At 38.1% G+C, this 24,199-nt stretch overlaps 1 protein-coding gene and 1 pseudogene across 14 annotated transcripts in view; one reads left to right on the top strand and one right to left on the bottom strand.

Moving 5' to 3' along the window:
* Gtdc1 (glycosyltransferase like domain containing 1) overlaps positions 1–24,199 on the bottom strand; it is a 447,396-nt gene that overhangs the window by 65,789 nt on the left and 357,408 nt on the right. The window contains exon 2 of one of the 14 annotated variants that reach the window (XM_029559722.1): positions 10,980–11,217. The exons of the other annotated variants lie outside the window; for them this stretch is intronic. Coding sequence (XP_029415582.1) covers positions 10,980–11,050 — 71 coding nt within the window. The 5' untranslated portion in view covers positions 11,051–11,217. The remainder of the gene's footprint in view (positions 1–10,979; positions 11,218–24,199) is intronic. 14 annotated transcript variants of the gene reach the window in all.
* On the top strand, positions 21,134–21,251 carry LOC115068778 (annotated as a pseudogene).

Here is a 24,199-nt window from a genome sequence, read left to right as displayed (position 1 = left end):
AGGGATGCTTTTGGAAGCCCTTGTCAAGAAAATTCCAGTGGACTTTCATATGAACATGTGAAAATTGCCCTGTTCTGACTTCTTTGTAGTTCCCTGTCTAGAACTTATAATGCTAATTACTCTTGCCTTTACTTCTCCTTCACATCTCCTATTCACGACTCAAGGACTTTCTTTTCCCCCTAGAGATCAGAGTTATGTAATTTGGGAGTCTTTTAGATAGACTTACTGAAAGAGTACTCCAATTGCCTCACCCTGCATCCCTGTTCAGCATGGAAGAAGCCAGAGCAGTCTGCGTCCTGATTCCCTATTGGCAATTTGGGTAACCTCTTCAGAGGATGATGTGATAAGAATGGGAGGTAGGAATTGGCTAGGCCGTTAGGGTAAAAAGACCCCAAAGAAAAGTAACCAGTTTCTTGGCTAAAAATCAAAATGTCCTTGGGCCTCTTAGCAACATACTCTATTCCACCAGCCAAAAATGTTGGAAATATTTGGGAGCTTTTATCTAATCCTTAAAAGATTTTTGGGTTACCTCTTCAGAGGGGGAAATGCTAGAGTGGCCAAAAGCCCTATTTAAAAAAATAAATAAATAAAAGAAGAAGAGTGTATGAAGTTACCAGAAAAAAGTGATGGGGAGATATGGGAGGAGTTGGAGGGGCGGGAGTGGGCATGGATTTGATCAAAACACCTTATATGCATGTATGAAATTCTCAATAAATTATTTATTTTTTAAAAAAGATCCCAAGGACCCTTTCATAATGTGAAGTTCATGCTTTCTTTACGAAATAATTTTTTTTTTTTTTTTTTTTTTTTTGGTCTTTTTGAGATAGGGTCTCCCTGTAGCCCCAGCTGGCCTGGAACTCACAGAGGGCCACCTGCCTCTGCCTCCCAAATGCTGGGATTAAAGGCCTGTGCCACCACGCCCAACCTATGATGTAATTTTTTATTTACTCTTACAACTTACATTTTAGCTATCCATTGAAGACAGGCATTGTTTTCTTTTTTAATTTCTGCTCAGTGTTTTTTACTGTGCCCACTCCAATGAATGCTTCTCTATAGTAATAGTTATTTTGTGCCTTTTGTCTGCTTTCTTAAGACCAACTGTTCACACTTTGTAGATATTAGACAAATATATTTCGATTAAATACTCCACCCATTAAGACAGGCATTTTTAATGTTACATTCATTTGTGTATACTAATCAAAGATTTGTATTCATGCCTTAGAGGCACATTAATTACAAAAGGCCCACTGTTAGGAATTGAACAAATATATTCCACTTTCTTTATATTTCTTTCATACAGTGCTTTTCTATGCTTTTTATATTTCCTCCATTTTTCTGAGATATCTTACCTTTTGAAAATTTCTAAAAACCAGAAAAATAAATCAGTTTTAAATTTAAAACATCAGTTTCTATCTCTGAAACATGAACACATATGCATAAAAAATTCCCTCCTCTCTCTTTTTCTCTTTTATTAAATGTTATGATACTAGGTTCTAATTCATAAGCCGGGTGTGGTGGCACACATCTTTAATCCCAGCACTTGGGAGGCAGAGGCAGGTGGATCTCTGTGAGTTCAAGGCCAGCCTGGTCTACACAGGGATTCTAGACCAGCTGGGGCTACAGGGAGACCCTGTCTCAAAAAAAAAAAAAAAGTCTAATTCATTCAAGTTCTGATTTTACTGTTGTCTAATATTTAAGCCATGGAAACTAGTCTCATTCAGAACTAATATTGTAATATAGGAAATATAAATTTATTAATTTTACATTTGAAATATAACTTAAAAAAATCTTATTTATTATTTTTATTTTATGTGTATGAGTGTATTGCCTGCATGTAAGTAAGTACACCTGTGTCGTGCAATGACCATGGAGGACAGAAGAGGCCGTTGGATCCCCTGGAACTGGAGTTACAGACAGTTGTTAGCTGTCATGCAGGCGCTGGGATTTGAACTCGAGTCTTCTACAAGAATAACCAGTGTTCTTAACCTCTGAGCCATCTCTACAGTCCCCTGAAATAAAACTTTTAAGTGTACAAAATAGATGTATAAAAACAGTATGGATAAATTTTAAATACTTGACATGCTGGACTATTTCTAGAATATAATCAAGGTAAAGAAAGGTCTTAACAACTAGTGAAAATAGTTCAGGTTTACCTTTCAACCAAAATTAGAGGGCTTTGTGGCAGGCCAGACAGCCAGCTGTCCTTGCAGAGCAAGAATGTGGTAGGTGCTCCAGTCATGAAGGAAGGAGGGGTAGCTAGAGGAAAAGCTACATGTGGAGAAGGGGCCGGCTCCAGCAAAGGAGCTGGAAGAGGTGATGTTCACTGAGAACATGTGATCAGAAGTTTGCCAGGTATGGAAGTGAGAGATGGGCTGTTGATATGGTTTGAATGACTTTTTCCAAAGGCTGGTGCTATTGGGAGGTAGAGCTTATGGGAAAGATTCCTAAGAAATTTGGAACCCATGAGATCCCTGTAAGTAGTTCTGCCGAGAGAAAGACAATAGAAGCCCAAGTATGCCCCATTCCCCCTCTTTCTGCTCTGGTTCAAGATGAGACTGTTTCTGCACACACTCCCACCATATATGCCACCATCTGCCACACTCAGCAGAAGCCAAACCAATGGGAATGTCTGACCTTGGACTTGAACTTCTCAAACCACAGGCAGTGCAAACCTTTTCTTTTCATAAGTTGGCTGCCTCAGGTATTTGATTATAGTAATTTAGCTAATTAACAGAGATGTACTAAGAAAAATTGTACATGTGAAGGGCTTGGAGCAAGACAGAACATGGGTCAGAAACAAAAAGTAAAATATAGTCAGAACATGGATTGGGTAGAAGATAGGTATGCTGGACAACTTGAATTGTCAACATGACACACCTGGATAGATGGAACTTCAATTGAGGAATTTCTTCCATTGGATTGTCCTGTGGCCATGTCTTTTTGGCTTTTCTTGATTATTGTGTGAGGTGGGAGGGTCCAGCACACTGTGGGCATTGCCACCCCTGGGCAGGTAAGTCCTGGGTTGTATAAGAAAGCAGGCTAAACACAGGCCAGGGGAGCAATCTAGTAAGCAGTATTTCTCCATGCCCTGTGCTTCAGCTCTTGTCTCTAGGTTCCTGCCCTGACTTCTCTCAGTGATGAACTGTGACCTGGTAGATGTAAGATAGAATAAACCCTTTCTTCCCCAAGTTGGTTTCGTCAGTGTTTTTAATCACAAAAATAGGAAGTAACTAGGACAACAGGGAAGAAGGGGGTGAGGACCAACAGAAGTTAAAACCTGGGGTCAGATTAGCCCTTAATAATCTAAGTGAAAGGGTTTTAGCCCTTGGAGAAATTCAGGGTCAGGATGTATCTGAATAAATACTCTGGCTGCCCTGTGTAGTTGTCAAAAATAATATTTAATAATGCAGTTGTCAAAAATAATATTTAATTTCCCTCTGTTTCCTGACTCCCCAGTAAAGTAAGAGACTCATGAACAAAGAGGAAAAGTGGGAAAATGCCAATAGAAAAGAAATGCTAACAAATTTCAGAAGATGGAAAAGCAAATGGATAAATGGTGCTTGAATAGAGAAAAGGAGGCAGAATGTGTCTATATATATTGGTGTGGTGGTAGCTAAGAAACTGCTCATGGATGCTGCAGAGGTTCTGAAAGGAATAGGAACTGGCTTCTTCAGGGGCAGAACAGAGGGAAAATTGACAGTAATTCTGTATAAGGGAATGCCAACACTCCTAATCACATCCCCAGTCTATGGAGTCAGTCAGTCTCCACCTCAAGGACAGAAAGGGAGGACTCTAACTGAAGGGACTGGATCAGAGACTAGGTAAGGTAGAAGGCAGGGGTGAGGGACATGAAAGGGAAGCAAGCCCTTTTACCAGTGCCTTTCCAGGAGCCTTTCCCCCATTTAGTTCCAGGATACGGACATCAGAGTCATTCTCTGGAAATTAACTGGAATGATTTTAAGAAACAGAGACACCGAATCGTTTTCCAAGGTCCTGATCTAAAATACAAATGGATATAAGTAGTCATCAGACATTGAGGAAGCCTTTTAACATGAAATAAACATGGCAAAACAAACAAGTTGATAAATACACTTTGGAAAAAACTATCAGTGTAGAGAACTAAAAGAAACAAAATTTCTGTAATAAATATCACAATGGTAACATTTTGCATCCATGGAGGGAAAACTAAGATGCAATAAGGGGAACATTCAAGAATTTTCTTTTAAAAAGCTAATAATTAAAAATATTATAGGGGCTGGGAAGACGGCTCAGCTGTTAAAGTTCATGCTATGCAAGTGGCAGGACAGAGAGTTCAGATCCCCAGAAACTCACTTAAATATGAGATAGGCATGCCCAGCACCTTAATTCCAGCCTCCAAAGGCAGAGACAGGGAGTCCCTAGAGCAAGCTGGTTTGCAAGACTAGCCTTATCAGAGACAGGGAGTCCCTAGAGCAAGCTGGTTTGCAAGACTAGCCTTATTAGTGGGTTCTCAGTTTGTCTAACATATCACACCTTGCCTCAATGGATAAGGTAGAAAAGCAATTGAAGATGATTCCTAACATCAATTTGGGACCACTACATATGCGTGCACATGTGTACACACACACACACACACACACACACACACACACACACACACAAAGAAAAAGCCCACCATGCATACACACATACATATGAGAAATGGAGAAAAAGTATGTAACTAAGAAGTCAGAGTTGAGGAAACTGAATGCTGAAAATACTGTGGTGTAGAGATAAACCAAAGGGGGCCAAAAAAAACTTTTATTTTTTAACTGATGAAACTGAGTACCAAACTAAAGAAAAAAATTCAATCCAAATAAAAATCATTAGCAACTTCAAAATACTCGGAAAAAAAATAGATTTTTATACCTTTCTAGTGAGGGAAGAAGGAAAGTCCCATGTGGGAGGTCAGAAACAGACTTGGAGTGTGACTTCAAGAAAAGTTTTAGAAAAGAGTGAAACATGACTTCACACTTCCGAAGAAATAATTTTCAATGCTACAGGCATCTTCAGACATGGAGGCTTCTGACTTTTTTTTTTTTTTTTTTTTTTAATGTTCCCTTACCTGAGGAGATCTTGCAAATGTGCTCCAATAAGAGGTGTTCACAAAAAAATACAGAAATGATAGATTTGTGAATATGGGTGGCCATATTGAGAAGATGAGCTAGTGAAAAGGACAGAATTTAGGAATAGATTTTACATCAAAAGCACGCTAAGAAAGCCAAATCAATACCTAGGAAAAAATGAAGAGCAATTCAGAAATCTAGTCACAGAGCATAGAGAGGCACAGTGGTGAATACTTTTTACACAACAATGATGCTATGAACACAGATTATTTATATATGAAAAGTTGGGTATGCTGAAAGACTATTGTGAGGAAAGTAGTGCATATGTGAATGCTTATATTACAAGAAAGTTAACTAAGCTGGGTGGGGTGGTGAACATCTCATAATCCTAGCACTTGAAAGGCTGAGTTGGAGGCCAGCATGGGCTAATGTGAGCAGCCAGACCCTGTCTCAACAAACAAACAAAACTAAACACAGTAATATATGAAGAGAACATACTAAAGCAACATTTCCAATGGCTAGGAAGTCAATTAACTGATACATATTTTTTAAAAACAAAAAATTCAAAAGATAAATGATTTAAAAATTTTATCATCTGTGGCTCAGGGGTGGGGATGAGAATAAGGATTTTGGTATCTATCTTCAAACTTCTTTTGTTTTCTCTGACCCTTTAAGCTACATGCTACTTTGAGAATTATAGTTTAGCATTCTTTGGAAATTTAATGCAGAGATCTCTTTCAGTGTTGTCTCCTAGATTTTTTCTAATTTTTCTATCTGGATTTTCTATTTGACATATGTTAGATTCTTATCTTTCAAAATCTTAACATCTTTGTCCTATTTCTCTTTCTTTCCATGAAGAACCTGATAAATTAACTTTTAAGCATTGTTCAAAAATGCATGGGAAGAGCTAAAACGTATACAGGAAGTCAATGCAAAGAGAATTGACTCCAGCTTTGATCCTCCAACAGACAGACAAACAACTGTCAGCTTTTTCAATTCTAAGATACTACATGCTATTAGGCAACCAGCAGATATTTATAGTGCTTGCCCAAACCCAAATCTCTGCTCTTACCAGAAAAAAAGCTACAAGAAAAATCAGGCATTCCAACATTATATGGCTAACTTTCCTCTTTTCGAGCTTTTTATTATTGTACACACGTGTATGTACACGCGTATAAGGTGTGGAGGAAGGGAAGTTGACTCTCACAGTGTGAAGGTGGAGGTCAAAGGACAACTTTGTGAAGTTGGTCCTCTCCTTCTACCATTCTGGGTCAGGTCATCAGGTCTGAGGGGCAAGAGCCTTCACCTGAGCCATCTCACCAGCCCTCTAGCTTTTTAAAGAAATATACTGTTGCTTAAAGACCACTAAAACCCACATACTCTTTTAAGATGTGAACATTATGGTTAGGTTCAACATTATTTACAGAAGATATTTTACTTTCCATCTTTAAATATACTTTCTCTGAACAGTGAATTTATAAATATGGCAAATTCACTGTTTCCATTAAGTATTATTCTGTGCCAGGCATAGAGATGTGCTAACATCTCTTTAAATACCTAGGTGGATATAAATTGTATCTTTATCTTTAGTATATAATGTGTAGAAAAAGTACTCAATAGAATATAGTAACTACATGGAATTCTTATATAATATATAATCCGAGGCCCTCTTCTGACCTCCACAGCATTGCACGACACGGGTACACTCACATACATGCAGGCAACACACTTATGCACATAAAATAAAATATAAAATATTTTTAAAAAAGTTTTATAACTTTAAAAAGCAATCATTTCATAATTTAGATGTATTGAAACTTTGCATTTTGTGTGCATGAGCTATTTTTAAAGTAGTGCTTCACCTGAATTGTCAATACCTCCATTTATACACATTTAATACTTCAATCATGTTTGCCAGGGCATAACTGAGTCCTAAGGGTGTTAAAAGCCAGATTATTCTAGAGCTGAAAGTTAGTTTGGGAGTACAGACAGCAAATGGCCAGATGGCCCTGCAGTAAACTGCTGAAAGCCATTTAAAACCAATCCATGTGGAGATGTATTCCAATAGAGAATTACAGGCAACAAGCCAATGAGATACCAAAAGACTTGTTACAGTATCTTTGTTAGCCAGAAATAACATTTCAATTTTATAGAACTTGAGTTAAAACAAATCTTATTCTTTACTTCCCTGTAGTAAATAAATGAGCAAAATCAAGTGCACTGCCTAGCAGGGTTATGGCCCACAGTAGATGCTCAGTATCAGTTGCTGAGTAAATGAAGAGGAAAGGGTTATGCACACACTCTTCTATACTCTTCTTGGTACTGACTGTTTCTTTATACTGATGTGTGGTGTGGGAATTTCAGTTATGTCTTATTTAGGTGGTTTGCATATATGAAGTAGAAAGAGGTAAGGTTTGTTGAAGGGTAATTATTTCTTGATGGAAGAATATAAAAAGCATAAACAGCACAGCTATTGCTTAAGCAAACTCAGCTCTTCATTCCTGATCTACAATGCAAATGGTATACAAAATAAGAATCCATTAAAGAGTGACTGTCACACCAACAGGAAAGAGAATGAAGACCTGCTATGCAGCATTATTAGATATATTGAATTTGTCGTCACTAAGATCAACAAAATACTACTTTGAAGGACTGCACACTGTGACATGGAAATAGCTTTGCAAAACAGAACACTCCTCTGATGAAATTTTTTCATAGTACTGAAATGGGGTTAGACCGCTAGAAGAAATGAATATATATTTATTGATGGCATGGGCCACTATTAAAAAGGTAATGTACTAACTAGAAAGCGTCTGTGATAATTGGCAACTCATTTTAGAAGGGGGAAAAAAAAACTAGACTCTGATATCTACACAGCAAAACCGTAACTTCATGCCACAGGGACTTTTCCTAACATCTCACTATGTCAGCTCAGGTTTTAATACCAAAGATTATACCTACAGTTCTAAACGGGGGTGCTAGGCACAGCTCTGCAGGAGTTGCTGATGGCAGAAATACTGGCCCATCACTCTTGAACAACTTAAATAAGGGGTGGAGCCTATAGAAGACTCAGGAGTAGATCCATTCCAAGACAGTATCTGCTAGATGACCAGCCCAGCATCCATTCCCCAAGTAGGATGACTGCCACACTGCCCAAATATAATGGACTGCCTCCTTCTGCTCCTAGAACAGAGCAGAAGGGAATTCTTAGGAGATCCCCTGCTTAAAATATGGACAGAGATTGAAGTGGCTGCCTTGAGTTCAGTATTACAAAGGTAGAGCACCGATGGAAGTTTACCATTTGGAAGGCAAAAAGTACTTGACTTTTTTCCTCTGTAGACCTGGTAGAGGGGAGTCAGAATTGCACATATTAAAAGGTCTGTGTTAATGAACACTGCCTTCAGGGTAACACAGTGTTCTTTATTCCTGGGGTAGGACCTGAAAGATGAGTATGGTTAGAAGTCACCCAGATAGGGTTTCATCCAAAAAAGTGGGATCTCCTCCCCCAGCCCGTGTGTGTGTGTGTGTGTGTGTGTGTGTGTGTGTGTGTGCACACGTGTGTGTGTTTACGTGTACATATATGATGTCTCTACAGGACAGTCTCAAAAGAACCTTTGTGGGCTCTGTCCAACTGAAGGTATTTGACAAGCAAGAGAGATTTCCAGATAGCACCAGCTCTGGACCTAGACCTAGCTTTCTCCTCATTTCTCTTTTCAGTCCCTCCCTCTTGCTGGAGTTGAAGAGAGGGAGAGGAGGAATAAGGGGAAGTGTGTGATTGGTGTACTGAACAAGAAGGACTACCAACTATTAGAGAAGAGCTCTCTTTCAAACACTCTCAGAGCTACTTTTTCTTCCACTGATAGCATGGGGAGTTTCCATGACTTTCTGCTTGTTACTTTTTCTTTTAACTAGCAGTTACCATTTTTCTATTTGTCCCACACTATAGGCATAGAAAATATCCTTTCAAACATGACACAAAAAGTAGAAATCACTTATCTGTATAAAAAAATTACAGCAAAAGCTTCAGAAAGACAACTGAAATACAACCTATAAAACTGTAAGGACTTTTGAACCACACACAACAGTGATGGCAGTAATCATCAATTAACTCAGAAATCAGTGGGGCTCTTGTCAGACTGGTGTTCTACACTGTGACCAAATAGCTGAGTGACTCTAAGCAATTCAATAACATCTCTGAATTTCAGTTTCCTCATCTATGAAGGGATCTGCGAAGGACAAAAAAGCAAACTTAGATAAAGCACTTAGGACAGTGTCTAGTCAAGCATTTGCACTCAAGACAATTTAACTTTTTCATCTTCATCACCATCATCAGATCTCCAAGTGACAAGTAATGAATAATAATATCAATTTGTTTGGTTTTCTCCCTCTCTTTTGTCTGGATTGTCATAATTTTCCACAATGAAAATGTGTTACTTATGTTAGGAAAACACAAGCTATTTCAATTAAAATATAATAAATGTGTTTGTGAGCCTTTGCCAACATCACTGATAGGGGAAGGCAGTGGCACACTTCTTACTTGGGCAAGAGGTGATTATTTGGCTTAGGCTGTTAGATGTAATGTCACTCCATGTTACTGGATAGGCAAAATGTTCTCTTCCAACATAGCAAAGGGCCATCTGGTCATTCATTGACAGAAATAAATATCTGAGCATGAGCTGTGTTTTCACTGATCAGTATGTGTACACAGAAGACATGCAAACGGTATAAAAGCCTTAGAAAATAATCACAAGAACAGAAACGAGACTTTGTTTTGCAGCTTCGTGCCATGGCATCATGTCATGTTTTAGTTGTTTATCGTGTCACCTCATTTAGACTAATGAAAAATTACTCCTAGGACTCAGTTTCCTTTATTGGCACCAGTATTCATTCTGGGCACAATTTTATTTTAAAAAGGCAATGGAAAGATACTGATGTCATTTTCAGATGAAGCAAAACCACATGAGAGGCACTGGCTCTGGTATTCATTTATTAGATCGAAGTACGAGGGAAGAAGTTCTGGGATGTATGTGTCAGAGTATTTGAAATGGCTCCTCCACAAACAAGCCCAATTTACAAGAGAAGAACACATAAGGTAGAAGGGGTTTCAATTTTTAAACTACATTACTAAGTACACATTTGCTTCTAAACTTTAAAGCAGTGCAGAACTGCATTTGGATAGAGTTATAGCATGGCTTTAAACACACACGCACACCCAGATGCACACCATGGAGGTAATCCAGTTACTCCTGCAGTGCAGATGTGCACAAGAATGCTCTAAGTGATTAAGATAGGACTTTAAAGTTGGCTAATTAGAAACATTTTTCTCTTCCTATGATCAACATTGATATTAGTTCTGATCTGTGGAAATTTATATTTCAATCTGGATTCATTCTTCAGATGCAGGGACACTGGCTGTACCTGCTCTTGAGCTGAAGAACTCTTACAGTGTGGACAAAGGCTTTGAAACTCCTTCTATCAAGTCTGACAGTTTTTTGAAAACAGAAATCTGCTCATCTAACAGAGATTCTTGTAAATAGCATCTATCCTCCTTAGATGAGGGCAACAAAAGGTGTAACTGTAATACAGTGACCACACCACTCTGCTCTGGTTAATGGCACAGTGTTTTCTAGGAACACCAGTCACAAGACTATTGAGAGGGTAAAATATATTATGTATAGGAACCTGTTCTGCATAGATCAAAGCAAAAATAGTGTTTAATAAAAGTTTCAGTTTTGTAAAATGAATGTGATTACAACAGAAACTGAATTCTGGGCACTGCAATAAACATGTCTTTAAGTCCATGTTTTATTTCCATAAATCTTAAAAACCACAATCTCAATGTGCATGTTTATTGAAGAATCTTTCTACCATTGGAGATTTTAAAGTTACCATTACACAAAGGTCCCAAAGGTCAGATGAAGCGGCTTCCTGTTGCTCTCACACCCGATGATCAAAAATACATTCATCCATAGTAAGCACAAAGTTACTCCCAGTCTTCTGGGACTGTGTTGATAAGATCAGGAGTCCGTCTTCCCTGGATTGGTTAGGTCATCTTCTAACAAATAAATATTAGTCTGTACTTGAATACAATACACGTGCTGTCCTTGAAAGACAGATACTTGATTGCTTCTCCCTGTTAAAATTAAAGAACATCCTGGTACTAATGACAAAGGCACTTGTGTGCAAAACAGGAGATCTTCCATCTTGATGTAACTGTATTTTGTTCACAGCTCCATAATGTTGATAACAATGCCAATTAAATTTGCTTCTCATTGAGGTGTCACATATGTCTAAGAAACAGGGCTGGGAGGAGACACAGGGTTTCTGTGTAAAAAGTACTGCAGTAACAGGGAGACCACAGCTAGGCATCTTGAATCAAATTGCCTTGGGCTCAAAGTCCAGGGCCAATATCAACTAGATAAGGAACACTCAGTATTTTTATTTACTAAATGGCAACAATCTCTTAAGGATTATTTGAATTGCTGTATAATGGAAGAAGTACAGTACACATTGTGCATCAATAAATTTATTTCATACTGAGACCAACTTCTCTAGAAAGGAAACACATCTGCCTAGTATGGACAGTGTAGTTGATGGTAAGAGGAAGACTCAGAAAAATCCCATGTAGGTTGATGAATTCAGGTAGGTAATTATAAGGAACATATATGTATGCACATGCATGTGCCTGCCTATGCACACATGCACTTACTGTCAATTTTTTTTTTAGAGATAAACTCACAGATTTCACCTAATTTCTAAAGGAATTTATGACTTTGTCAGATGGCTGAGAATTTATTCATCCATAAATGCATTTTGAATTGCTACCTGAGCTCAGTTAGGTGCCATGCTAAGCACAGGAGTACAAGGAGACATGTGATTTTTACAGTTCAGAGTCTGTCAAGTGATGTGAAGACTGGAGTGGGGAGGGGTAGAATATTAACCTCCACACCTTAAATGATACTTCTTTTCTAATCCAAAGCTGGTCCTTCCCTAGAATTCACAATCATTTGGGGAAAAGAATTCTCAATTTTGACACTGATATCACTCAGCCAATCTAAGTAGGCCTCTGCACTTTCTGCTAAAATGTGCATTTCAAGGTCTACCTTGCTACAGATGCTTTCTCCAAGACTCCTACATGTTCCTGACTGTGTATCACCGTGATGGCTGGTTTCATGCACCTTTTTTTCTTTTCTATTTTAAAGAGTAACTCTAAAAAGCACAAGTTACATCTTACCTGTAATGTTTTTGCTTATGTACCTGCTTAAGTTGGGTCTCATCTAGTAGTAATTTGCTGTTACAGAAGATGAATTGACTTAAGAAGTCTCTCTAATCTAGATTTAAAAGCAGAAGGTAGTCTTAGAAGGGGAAAAATGTTTTGAGTATAAAGAAAAACAAATGATAAAAATCAGCAAAAGACCTGGGCCATTAATTCTATCACTTGTGAGGCAGGGAGGCAAATCTCTATGAGTTCATGGCCAGTCTGATCTACACAGTGAGTTTCAAGTTAGCCAGGCGTACAGAGTTAAGACCCTGTCACAAAAAGCAAAGTAAAATAAAACAATAAAATAAAGAATCCACAAAACAGTATTTGTCAAAGATGACAGGAAGAGAAGTTCACAACTGGAAGAACACCAAGCACACTGGGCTTTCCACAGGCGGGATTCTAGAGGTACCACAAAGCTCTGGGAGTATTGTTAGGCCTTAGCAGTAGGTGCAGTGTGCTGTTGGTACTAATTGCAGTCAGAAGACAATCCTTATGGAATGTGTTCCTTTCTGTTAACAGAGCGGTAAGTCAAGCAAAGAGGCCTGTTGTCTTTCTAAGCATGAATCTTAGTGTGGCATGCAGTCTGCCAAGACTCATAAAACATACCTACTTCTGTTCATTCAAGTGGGAATGAATGTGACTGCCAGGAAACGCTCATAATGCTGTCAATCTCACTGTGCTGCATATCAGTTTTTAAAACACTGGGGAGTAGACACTAACTCAGTTGATATATATATATGGAGACTAAGACTAAGGACTGTTTATTTTATCTTATTTTAAATTTTATTTGTTTATTTTTGGTCTTTTTTTTTTGGTCTTTTTGAGACAGGGTCTCCCTGTAGCTCCAGCTGCCTGGAACTCGCTCTGTAGACCAGGCTGGACTCACAGAGATCCACCTGCCTCTGCCTCCCAAGTGCTTGGATTAAAGGCGTGCATCACCACACCCGGCTATTTTTGGTCTTTTTGAGACATGGTCTTTGTGCAGCCTCAGCTGAGCTGGAACTCACCACATAGACCAGGCTAGCCTTCATGTCACAAAGATCCCCTGTCTCTGCCTCCCTAGAGTTGGGATTAAAGGCATGTGCCAGCACACCTGGCTACTGTTTATTATTTTAATATCAGGCAATTCTAATAACACACTACTAGATTTTGGAATTGTTATTGTCATTTAGAAAAAACTTCAAGGACTTGGATGTCATGGGAAGATAGTTGGTGCTTATCACTTTTTAAATGTGAAAGACCTAACATTGGAAATGTATAAAATATAAGGAGCAAACAGGTGCTATACAGATAATGGATACTCAGCTTTAGTTTCATAGACTCTGACAACAAATAACACATTAGAAAAAGGGTTTTTCTAATATTGGGAATAAATATCTCCAAATTTACTGACTTCATCAAGAAGCTTTTAAACTGAATTTTGAAAGTACAAAAGGAAGAAAAACACTCAGATACAATCATAAAACCCAAAACTATGGAGGATAAAACAGCAAATGGCAAAAATGCCGTAAAGTTTTATTTTTTCAAAAAATAAAATAAAAGCAAGGCAACAGGGATGAACACTTTAGTTTAAGAGTTCTGTATATTAATACAGAAAAACTAAGCAAGAGTCTGACTTATCTTGAAATTAGTTTATAAAATACTATCCTCAGGAGGAGTGTGCTTCCCTTTTAAATATGCAGTAAGAGAAAGTGCAAACTTTGGAGTATAAGGATTCAGGGTGCAAATCCTGGCCTTCTCCCTTACTCCTGGTGTTGCCTTAAGCAAGTTGCCTAGCTTACCCAAGCCTGTTTCCTCACAGGTCAAAATGGAGAGAACTGCTATCAACATTCATATAGTTTGTAATATTAGCTCTATTGTTATGAATAAACTTTTGTCAAAAAGAAAACTTGGATTAGAATAAAGATTTGCTCAAGCAAACAATAGAGCCATGGACTCAATAAAGAACAGAAATCTTGCAGATTAGAAATTCAAGGATAGCAGTTCCTTGGAGAAAATGGAGAAAGCAGTAGTGGTTAAGTTTTTAAATGCCCTCAAGATTACAGGCCAGGTAGACGACATGGTATGGGAACAGAGACTGCAAAACTGGAATGTAAGTAACATAAAGGTGGGCTGGGGATTTCAACCACAAGGATGCCATCTGGAATACTTGCTTGGCAAAACAGCACTGGATACATTCTTGACTTACTCTGCAAAGAGTTTAAGCTCAAAGGCAGATGATGCAAGTACAGAAACTACTTTTCTGGAATTAAATCAAACAGACTGAGATGGAAGCTACATGTGGGTTGTAGAAATTATCAAAAACTTGAAGCAAAAGTAGCCATTGAGCATCAGAATACTTTTAAAAAGGAGACTAAATAGCATTTGGTATGCACACAGGTAAGAGAAACATTTCAAAAACCTGAGAGAGAAATTAGTGTCATCTGTATTGAAGACAGTGTAGGAAGTCAAAAACTAATTCTGGATAATGAATTAGTGGCTACCGCCAGGATATTTCCAAAAGCAAAACAAAAATTGTTTCTCTCTGTATTTTTAGCATCTCTAACACCAAAATGTACTTAATTTTCCCTATACTGAGCAATTCTCCAACAACTGGGTATCCTCCAGTTATGCAATTCTGCCTCTGCTTACCTGCATGAGATCCTTCAAGTAAAGGGCTCAGTCCCAGGATGGCCTAAACCTAAAGGCAAGCCTGAACTTTAGATACTTGTGGCCAAATGGCTACAAATTACAGGGCCCCAAACCCATTCTTTGGGTTTGATAACTGCTAAAATGATTCACAGAGCACAGGCAACTCACAAACTTCTTAGATTACTGGGTTATTATGAAAGGACACACTTCAGGAATAGACAAATGGAAGAGATATGTAGGGCTTATGGAACAGGAACACAGAGCTTCTGTGCTTGTCCTGGTGCCTCTTAAGACTGCTGTGTGTTCCCCAACTTAGAAGCTCTCTGAGTCTGCCTTTTGGGTTTTTCTGGAAGTTTCCTTATGTAGGAATGCTGATTAAGTCACTGGTTATTAGTGCCTGGACTCAATCTCTAGGCCCTCGCTTTCCCATTCTGAGAGGTTAGGATGGGCTTGGAGGTGAAAAATCAACGTTCAAATCAAACAGCTGGCTGCTCCTCTGGTAGTCAGTGGGATTCTTATCAACAGTGGTTTTCTAAAAGTTATCACATTAACCTACATTCAGGTTTGGTTGACAATAAATATAAAACACAAGACACTTCTTTACCATTATGGAACCTATCATTTAGGAAATTCTAAGTATTCCAGGATATATATATGTTTGGATAAAATGGAGAAAGCAGTATTGGTAATTTTTTAAAACTGGCCTCAAGATTACAGGCCAGGTAGATGACGTGGTTTGGGAACAGAGACTGCAAAAGTGGAGCATAAGTAACAATAACATCTTATTATGATACAAATTCATGGTGTGCTGGATAGCTTTAGTGTCAACTTGACACACCTGGGTTGAGGGAGCCTCAGTTGAGGAATTTCCTCCATTGGACTGGCCTATGGCCATGTCTGTGGGGCATCTTCTTGATTCTTCAGTGATGTGGGAGAGCCCAGCCCACTGTGGGTGGTGCCACCCCCAGGCTGGTGGGCCTATGTTGCATAAGGAGCAAGTCAGTAAGCAGTGATCCTTCATTGCCTGTGCTCCAGCTCCTGCCTCCAGGTTCCTGCCCTGAGTTCCTACTTTGGGCTTCCCTGATGATGAACCTGGGAGATATAAGCCTAATAAACCCTTTCCTCCCCAACTTGGTATTGGTCAGTTATTTTGTCACAGCAATGGAGAGTCAATTGGACACACAGATTCCACAGACCAAAGCTGAAACTTTTCAATCTCAAAAAAGAAAGAAAATCAGTACTTCTGCAATGTGAGATGCTCTACTTACTCTCAGCTCCCTGTCCTCTTCTCTAGAGGACAGAACTTGAGCAAACAGGTGCAAGTGCAGGCATCACAGTGCACCAGGAACAGGTAGGAATGATCACAGACATCCTGTAAGTGAGCACTATGATACCTGAAAATCAAAGAATCTAGCATTTTTGTTAGTACTGCCAAGCCTAGCTTCCAGACATCACCTGAACCACACTGAAGAACCAGCAAGTTAGGGTTTTCATACATGTGTGCACAGTACTTCACCCTGTGAACACTTTGAGATTCTATTTGCCTGCTGCACTGGCCTGTATGTGGCAGGGATAGTCCCATTTTGCTGGCTTCTGAACTGCAGCACTCTGTACTAAGCCCAGTACTGAAATCACTATTCATTTGTTTTAGATTGGAATTAAGACACTTGTTAGTGGTCTGTAAGGCTTCATTTTTATGATTGGCACTGCAAAAGAAAGAGATGGAGGTTGCCAAATGTCTGCTTGGCTTTATATTCCATCTCTAATCCATTTTTGTGGGATATTCTACTTGAAAAAACGGGGGGGGGGATCAGCTTTAAAAGCTGAAGCTGTTGATGCTTCTCAATCCTGCTAAAATCACCCCAATGTCTTTTAATTTCTAGTGCAAATGAAAGTCAATATTGCTCTGAAAATTTTTCTATGTCCCTCAAATTACCTGGTGCCTGAGTTACAGTTTTATGTTTCATTTTGTTTTAAGGGGATAAGAAATTAGGAATGACTACTTTAGTGACAGCCTAAAACAAATATTTTTTTTTTTCCTGAGGTTCGATCTCTGAAGTGAGTTTCCAGCATTCATTGACACAGAAGTGTATCCATTTTGATGTACTGCTCAGCCATATCTCCAAATATCTGTGATAATAGATGGTATGGCAACCTTCAGCGGAAATGGGTTGTAAACTCAAATGTAACAAAAATATTTTACACTGCTTAAGAATATACATGAGATAGCTTTCATTTCCCTATTCGACAGCCTCTTTATCTTAAAAACCATTACATTTTTATTCCGTGTAAAAATTTAAATTTATAAAATGATTATAGTTATTTTTATAATACGGAAAGATCATCACTGAGAATCTATATATCAAATGTAAAGAACATAATGGGAATCAACTCACAAGAGAACTTAATTTGAGTTAACATTTGACAGATGTGTGGAACCTAAGAGGTACATACCTGACAAATTTCAAAGAGGCCAATAATGATGGTGTAAGGAAAATAAAAGGTTTAAACATCCTATAGTTCAATAGTTTTCAGAAACACCCTTCAACTAGTTTTGCTAAATGGAACTATAAAGAAATGGCATTCACGAGTGCATACGACATGCCAAAACATCCAGCCCTTCCTTATTCACTTCCATTCTTCTTCTTACCAAACTAAGCTCAGAACATGAGATTTTCTTTTTCTTTTTGGTTGGCAGAAATTCATCTCATCAAGAGGTTTAGAATTGATGCCTCCTTTAACCTGACTCCCTATGTTGCTAAAACACAGAGAAATGCTATCATAATTCAATAGTTAAGTGGCTCTATGATATAGTCCAAAATGTTTCAAATCTTCCAAAACTGCACTGAAGAACATTGTAATATTACATTTCCCCATTGCCTCCATTATTTAAGTTTGCCTCTCTTGAAATAATACTTGCATAAGAAATTTAGGTTTATGTAATATACAAATTGGTCCAAAAAGGAGAGCCTTGACTATATAATGATTATATATGTAGAGATGTCAAATGACTTGTTTTCAATAATTCTTCATTAATTGACAAAAGAACACACTTAAAATTTTTGTTACTGGAAACTTTGAGCAGAACTTAATTATTTTTCCAAAGCTAAGCTAGCCAAATAGCCATTGCATGATTATATTAAATTTAATGTTGAACACAGTCAAATATACCAATCATTCTACATTTAAGAGATCTCTCACCTTAAAATCTGTATGTATCCAATGTCATGATGTATATCTTAAATATATGAAATAAAAGTTATTTTTAAAATGTAACTTTATTTTTGGCATAGTACATATAATCAATGAATGGTGTGCATCATTTATCAAAGCAACATGCTCATATGTTTCAGGGAGTCTAGAAAAAACAGGACTCTTCATAACAAGTTAACATCAGATTCCTGGTGCTCTGGCTACTCGATTTCAAGTACTATTGGAGCTGACTTCTTTGGGAATAATAACAGGCAATATCTTCAGCAAATGGCTTCAAGATAGAAGAAACCCAAATATTCATTAATGGAAAATGATTAAATAAATTGGAGAACATACATACAACTATAGAAAACTATTCAGCTATAAAAAGAAATGCACAATTGATAGATGTGAAGATCTTTGAAAAACTAAGTTAAAGGAAAGAAATCAGACAGAAAAGTCCCTAATTATATAATTCCATTTAAATTAATAGCTAAATCTATAGGGATTAAACACAAATAGACAAAAGAGTTTACCAGAGAATAGGGGGGCAGGAATGGGGAAGAACTGGAGATTCTAGACAAAAGGGCTTGACTTAGGAGTGATGTGAATGTTCTATAATTAAATATACTTGGTAAATGCACAAATTTGTAAATAATGAAATTGGTCACTTTAAAATGGTTATTTTTATGTCATATAAATTGTTACCTCAACATATTTTCATTGAAAATTAAATGGATAGCATTTTCATGTCTACCTGTAATTACTAAAATACGCAAAGCATGGCTGCACTCTGTGCTGCTGTTTCCCTCAGCCCCACTCAGGGCTGGTTTGTACACAAGGTATATATACCTTAAGCCAGATGATGGGTTGGGGTAGGGCACATGCGCACATGTCATGCAAGGGAAAAGTAGATACAGACTGTGAGGGAAACAAGTGACAACCCAGGATGACTCTGTTCTATTCTAGAAATTTCAAGAACAATTTTTTAAAAATTTGACACATAATATCCCACAAAGACATGTTTTAAATAACTACCTCAAAAGTCTCAAAATATACTATACTATTTGTTGATGTCTAAGTGTCTAAGAGAAATAATTTTCTTTCTTTCTTTTTTTTTTTTTTGAGACAGGGTCTCCTAGCTACCCTGGGACTCCCTATGGAGACCAGACTGGCCTTGATCTCACAGGGATTCACCTGCCTCTGCCTACTGAGTGCTGGGGTTAAAGACGTGTACCACCATGCCCAGACAATTTTCTACATTACTAATGAACTTTGTAAGATATATGTAATGCATACAGGCCAAAAAAAAAAAAATCCTAGAATTCTGGCAATTTGATATTAAAAGCTCTTCATAACAAAGCAGTGGTTCAGTTCGCCTTAAAAATACTTTTTGGGCCAGTCGTGGTAGCGTACGCCTTTAATCCCAGCACTCAGGAGGCCGAGGCAGGCGGATCTCTGTGAGTTCCAGGCCAGCCTGGTCTATATTGTGAGTTCCAGGACAGCTAAAAAAAAAGGCGGGGGGCGGGGTGGTGGAATGGTTGCCAGCGTGCAATGCCCGAGGCGGCCAGAAGAGGGAGCTAAATCCCTTGGAACTGGAGTTTTAGACTTGTTAGCTGACATGTGGGTGATGAGAACTGAACCCCAGGGTCTTCTTGCAAGAGCCAGTGTTCTTAACTGCTGAGCCAGCTCTCCAGCCACTTTTTTCCAGACAAAAATAAAATAAAATAAAATAAAATAAAACAAAATAAAATCTTTCAATAGCTAGATGATTTTACATGAAAAATAATCCCATTACCTCTATTTCATAAATATAACCTGAAGCCCCTGGTTTAAATCTCAGACCTTGGTCAAAATCTCAGTGTTTCTGAGTTTTCATTTCTTCACCAAAGGAATATTGATAATAATGCTTACACTTTTATGAATTAAATTATAATGTCTGATCCTGACATATGGCATCAAGAAACATTTTTCCTTACTCCCATCTGCTGCTGTGTGTAGTTAAAAATATTTATTCATAATCATTCATTGCTGTGAATGTACAATACCAACAGGAGAGAACCAATTATTAGATGCTATCTAATTTGAAAAGTGTGCTCAAAAGCTTTCGTGCACAGACAAACAAAAAGTATAGCAAGTTGTAACTCTCCCTAGTTGGAGATGCAGCTGTTATAGACATGGGGACATTTCTGTATATTTCATGGGGACAAAGTAAGTAGATATTAGTCTATCTCAATGCCAATTACAAAAAAGGTTTGCTTGTTTAATCAAGAATAAATAAGAGTGTAATTCTTTCTATAACTATAGAAAATTTAAAGACAAGATAAAATGTTTAAATATGTAAATACTTTTTCTGTTAATTACTGGTTACTTTCACAAAAACAAGAAGCAACGATAATGTATCCAATACTGTTTGCAATGAAATATTAAAAAACAATAGAACATTGTTCTAGTTGTATAAAGGAACTTATAATATGGTTAGAAGGAAATAAAAATCATAAAGAACTGTGAAGAAACTTTTTCTTTTTTACTACACACACAGTTTAAAACTAATATTGATTTCACCCTTAGAAATTAAATTTAATTTTTGAATAAAAACTAAAATTTAATTTCAGATTAAAACTAAGAGATAGCATAAAGATTTTAAATCATTTTATAAAGGAATACAAAATGGACAGAAAGCTTATGGGTTAGTAAAATGACATATAGAACCTTTATCTCTTTACGTACTTTCAATAAATAAATTAGTTCAATTGATGACAAAAATCTCATTAGTTTACTATTTTGTGGCAACCCTTCACTACATTCAGTTACTGCTTCGTTCTGAATCTTGAATGCTCCCTAAAACCAATGCGTTGAGGGCTCAGGTCCAGCCTGTGGTGCTGTCAAGAAGTGGGGAACCATAGGAGGTGGGGTCTCTGGGAAATTAGATCACTGGTGGCCATAAAGAAGATACTGGTATAGCACTTTGTTTGTTCAACTGGTAGACAAATGCATGAAAAACATGTGCAAAATTAAATCTCTGGCAACCCAGAACTCTTTGTTCAGGATGAGTTTTGATATATACAAGAAGGAATATGACAAGACAGCTCAAAGTGATGGTGCTGAGAGAAAAGATGGTGTAGGAATATTGGCGGGGCCTGGAGCCCTGCCAACTCCCTAGAGACTGAATGTGTGTAATGGACCATGTGAGGAACCTTATCACCCAAGATGAATATTTACGACCGTAGGCCTTTCTATGTTGATCTCAAAATTCTGAACTCAGGACGTGGCAAGTAAGAAATAATTGGAAAGCTAAGATGGTGGTGCAGTCAGAGCAATGACAGTGACAGGGACTTTTGGCAGAAGGACTTAAAACAAGACTCTGGCCCTCTTCATCTTATTGAGAATCTTGATGCTTCTATATTGATCTCAAGATTCTGAACTCAGGACTTAGTAAGAGGGAAACTAACTGGGGAACCAAGATGGTGGAGCTGCACACCAGCAGGGTGGAGCCCAACTGCTTGCCCACACATGTGCCCCAATGGTACCCATGGTCAGCCGACCATCATCATCACCCAGTGGCTGTCAAGACCTGGCTGCAGTTCTCATCAACATTAGGAATCTAAAGATTGATTATTACCATTTATTTCTGCTTGTGGTGACTTGTGCTTGACTTCGTTCGTTTATTTCACCAGACCTATGTCATCTTCTAAAAGGAAAAAAAGGTTTTAAATATTTTCCTGTTTTCCCCTATTTGGAGGTCTAGGACATTGGTCTTAAAGGACACTTTTCTCTGTCTACTGTATGCCCCAGAAGAGTCCATGCCAGTGAGCTCTATGTTACTATGACCCTAAAGTTCATGGTGATAATTATAAAAGAATCTTGTAAGTATGGTTTCAGAAAATCCAATAACTAGAATGAAAGAACAAAAACAGAAAGAAAGATGGGTCAAAACAAAATAGGAGTTTATGGAGAAGCTTAAGTAGGAGCTGCAGTGTGTGAGGAGCCATCTTCAAAGAAAGAAGTCAGCTAATCAGATGATGAGCGCTCCCACCCCAATACTGATAACACCTGTCAGTGATTCAGAACTCTACCCAACACAGGGAATACATGCCTTGAGTTTCAGCCAGTGAGAAGGATTTACCATCATTATTTTCCATGTAGCTTGCATAAATATGCTGCAGTATCTTTTCTGAAATGGATTCAAATTATACTGCTGTCATTGAAAACATTTCAGTGTATTTTTGCATTTAACTTTAGAATTTGTCACAGATTCCATTCTACTCATTCATTCATTTATTCATTCATGTACTTTGGTCTTTAAGGAAGATTTACTGTGTTAAATATTGTATTAAATTCTATCACTGACCTTGAAAATTTCATGACTCTCTTCATTAAATAAACTCAAACTTTTGAAATTTGGGGAATGAGGCATTTTAACACATAAAAGATAAACTAAACTATGATGACCAAGTTGAAGCACATGTTCAGTTACAGTGAGGCAGTTGCTTTTCTTGTGTCATTCCTAAACTATATGGGAAGGTGGTATCTTAACATATTATAAGAAATGCCATTCTCACTGAAATCAGTGTAGTTTTGTGAGAGAACAGTTTGAAGGGCAAGACACATATGAGAATAACCCAAGAGAAAAATACAGGCTAGCACCATACAATACCCTTTGCTCAGGATTATTATTACTATTATATGCTAAGAGAAAATCGTTATAAATAATCACCATCTAAGGCAGGTATAGCCACATCTAGTCTCAGCATAAACAAAGCTCATAAAGTATTTTTTATACTGAGGACTGTTTTTAGATACCCTAATAAACAATGCAGCCCTTGACTTTAAGGAGATCACTATCGGCTGAAAGGAAAAAGTCCTTGTGCCATGTGAGCAGGGCTAGTAGCAGACTGGTATACAGGGGGAGCATGCGGAAGCCTTAGGTTCAGTTTAGGGGAAGCCTAGACCAGTTCTATAAGAGAGGCAGCCCTTAGGAAGGAAGACATACAAGGTAGTAGAATACTGAGAGGTGCATGAGAGAGAAAGCCTTGTTTGGTTTCATAGGGCAGGATTTTGATGGAGAGAAGAGAGGATACCAAATAACCAAGTGTAAATCATGAGGACTCCAATGCAAAGTACCCTGCTACAGAAAAATCTGGCCTTTGTCAGGATAGTGAGACAGCAATGATTAGCTACAGGAGTTATAAAGGGAGATACTTAGTTATACCCTATCCCTCCCATACTGGGAATTGAATCCAGTACCTTGAGCAGTTTAAGCAGGAACTGTATTGCTCAGCTACACCCCCAGTCCCCTTTTCACTTTTAATCATAAGACAGGGAGGTCTTGCTATGTTGCCCAGGCTGGCTTTGAACTCACTCTGTAGTCTAGGCAGGGTTGAGCTTGTGAGCATCTGGAATGCATCTGGAATGCAGGGTTGAGCTTGTGAGCATCTGGAATGCAGGATTACCAGCCTATTCCATTGGGCCAATTTAGGAAGACATAAAACGTATCTCTGATACTTCACCTGAGGATATACAGGTGAAGACCTGCTCTGTAGAAACAGGAAAGTAATGAAGGACCAGGCTATACTCAGGCAGTGAAACTAGTAATTAGTAATGAGTAAGAAACAATTCAGATAAGGCAAGAGTTTGTAGAAGACTTGAAGAAAGGCAGGTTACTCCACAGATAATTAAGAGGGCTTGCCAGGCATATTTGTGCATGACTTTAATCCCAGCACTTGGAAGGCAGTGGCAGGTGAGACTGGGAGTTCAAGGCCAGCCTGGTCTACACAGTAAGTTCCAGGTCAGCCAGGGCTTCATAGTGAGAGTTTGTCTCAAAAAATAAGAGTTTCTGCACTTGGAAAGATAGAAAAATAGCATTATTGCTACGAAGGAAAACAACAGAAACATACAGTGATGACAGAAGCCAAGACAGAAAGAAAAGGCCAAGAAGTGCCTCTTACAAATAAATATGAAGAATTTAGTTTGGGGTTGGCTCATGGGTTCATGACTACACTCTAAGATAAGCATTGCAAAGGTACCT

The sequence above is a fragment of the Nannospalax galili genome, unplaced genomic scaffold (assembly GCF_000622305.1).
Source record: "Nannospalax galili isolate Female #2095 unplaced genomic scaffold, S.galili_v1.0 scaffold87, whole genome shotgun sequence".
Classification (NCBI taxonomy): Eukaryota; Metazoa; Chordata; class Mammalia; order Rodentia; family Spalacidae; genus Nannospalax; species Nannospalax galili.
This window is presented reverse-complemented; position numbering and strand designations above follow the sequence as displayed.